This window comes from Camelina sativa, chromosome 3 (genome assembly GCF_000633955.1).
Source record: "Camelina sativa cultivar DH55 chromosome 3, Cs, whole genome shotgun sequence".
NCBI lineage: Eukaryota > Viridiplantae > Streptophyta > Magnoliopsida > Brassicales > Brassicaceae > Camelina > Camelina sativa.
The window spans coordinates 1,851,779-1,854,052 of record NC_025687.1 but is presented as its reverse complement, the minus strand read 5'-3'; the positions used below and the strand labels follow the sequence as shown (position 1 = coordinate 1,854,052).

The following is a 2,274-nucleotide window of genomic DNA, read 5'->3' as shown; positions in this document are numbered from 1 at the left end:
TCCTGCTGCACTATTTTTTTTAGAGCATACTGCTTTGAAAGTGTTGAATTGTCTTAAATATGTGTTGTTACTTCTGCTTATCATATGCTTATTTAGAGAAACCTTCTCTTAGTATGATGATAAGAACATATGCTTCTGTTGCAGGGTTCATATATTTGTTCAACCAACAGTGAGCCGTGTGGTAAACAGGTAACTATTTCTTACTTTATTGCATGCAACGAAGAACTATTAAGAATAGTTTATTATTTTGTCTCATTTTGGTGAGGGTACGGCCATTGGTATTAGTCCAACTGTCAGTCATCTGTAATAATAGCTTCCACTCTGAATTGAGAGCCAGGATGTGACATTAAGTCGTTAAAATAGTACCTTAGTGATTTAGGATGAAATGATGCCGCACATCTCATTGCTATCATGGTTAGCTAGTCATTTCTATAAGAGCCAGTGAACTGTATTCAAATTAAAGTCAAGATTTGTCCCCGACTTGATTTATCTATCAATCGCCTTACTAAAATGTGCAAATGATAGGCTCAAGTANCCATTTAAAATGACTCCTTCCCAGTTTTAGTAACTGCAAAAAGGTTTTTGGTTATTTTTTTACTTACGTTGCTAGCTCTAAACCTCCTTTGATTCTCGCAATTATTTCTTGAATTTGTATTCTCTTTTGGAGACCAATTTGGGATGGGCTATGTGTTAGCATTTGTTAGTATATAATTGTATACTTGCTGCATAGGTGTTGGCAGAACGAAAGCATGCTACAGGCAAGGAAAATATAGAGAATGGGAAGACTTCCTCGAAGAAAGAGCGCCGGACAGCACCACTATCAAGACCTATTATTTGTATATGTAATGATTTATATGCACCAGCACTTAGGCCTCTGCGACAGATAGCAAAGTAAGTTCAAGGTCTCTTTTTCCTGCTGCACTATTTTTTTTAGAGCATACTGCTTTGAAAGTGTTGAATTGTCTTAAATATGTGTTGTTACTTCTGCTTATCATATGCTTATTTAGAGAAACCTTCTCTTAGTATGATGATAAGAACATATGCTTCTGTTGCAGGGTTCATATATTTGTTCAACCAACAGTGAGCCGTGTGGTAAACAGGTAACTATTTCTTACTTTATTGCATGCAACGAAGAACTATTAAGAATAGTTTATTATTTTGTCTCATTTTGGTGAGGGTACGGCCATTGGTATTAGTCCAACTGTCAGTCATCTGTAATAATAGCTTCCACTCTGAATTGAGAGCCAGGATGTGACATTAAGTCGTTAAAATAGTACCTTAGTGATTTAGGATGAAATGATGCCGCACATCTCATTGCTATCATGGTTAGCTAGTCATTTCTATAAGAGCCAGTGAACTGTATTCAAATTAAAGTCAAGATTTGTCCCCGACTTGATTTATCTATCAATCGCCTTACTAAAATGTGCAAATGATAGGCTCAAGTATATTTGTAATATGGAAGGGATGAAAGCAAGATCATTCGCTCTTAGTGCTCTTGCAGAGTTCACTGGTAACTTTCTCCCTTAAATTTGGTTCTTAGTGTGATCTATTGCCACAAGTTTTGATCTTATGTTATAATTGATTTTAGAGAAGAAATTAGTCTGTGTATTTGTTTCCTAAAAGATTCTCATTTGCCTTTATATTTGGTGGTTACAGATTGTGACATACGCTCTTGCTTGAATACCCTGCAATTTCTCAACAAGAAGAAAGAAACCATCAATGTGGTGAGACTTCGATGCCCTTCTAGCACTTGTGTCTGTTTTCTGCTTTCGATTTAAATAACACTTCACTGGAAAATCTAAGTTCATTAGACTTTAAACGGAGGAGAAAAAAAAAATCTGCTTAGTGCCTTGCCAACTGAAATAGAAGATCTCTGGATGATTCTATGAGTGGTCATTCGTTTTGAAAACCAGTAACTTTTATGAATTTAATGACTTAGTTAGGAATACTGAAGCCGTTTTTTCAACAATTTTGTTCTTTAGGCAATTAATCTTCTATTTAGTTTTCCATTCGTGGAAATTGAGCCTTCTGATAAGTACCACCACGTGCTTTCTATTTCAGATTGATATTGGATCCCAAGTTGTTGGGCGGAAAGATATGTCAAAGAGTCTGTTTGATATCTGGAAAGAGGTACTTCAAGCTCAGTCAAATTATCAAAGCAATCATAGTTTACAGATCTCTTCATTTTGTATCCAAGCTTGCTTCTTCCCTTCAGATATTCACCACGAGAAAAATGAAACGAGAACGATCTAATGACGCTTCTGGCAGTGAGGC

General features: G+C 36.0%; 1 protein-coding gene across 1 annotated transcript in view; it reads left to right on the top strand.

Moving 5' to 3' along the window:
- The window catches only part of LOC104762544 (chromosome transmission fidelity protein 18 homolog), an 8,984-nt gene that overhangs the window by 3,530 nt on the left and 3,180 nt on the right, over nucleotides 1-2,274 (top strand). Inside the window, exons 8-12 of the mRNA XM_010485871.2 lie at nucleotides 731-891; nucleotides 1,056-1,100; nucleotides 1,437-1,510; nucleotides 1,657-1,724; nucleotides 2,062-2,130. Coding sequence (XP_010484173.1) covers nucleotides 731-891; nucleotides 1,056-1,100; nucleotides 1,437-1,510; nucleotides 1,657-1,724; nucleotides 2,062-2,130 — 417 coding nt within the window. The remainder of the gene's footprint in view (nucleotides 1-730; nucleotides 892-1,055; nucleotides 1,101-1,436; nucleotides 1,511-1,656; nucleotides 1,725-2,061; nucleotides 2,131-2,274) is intronic.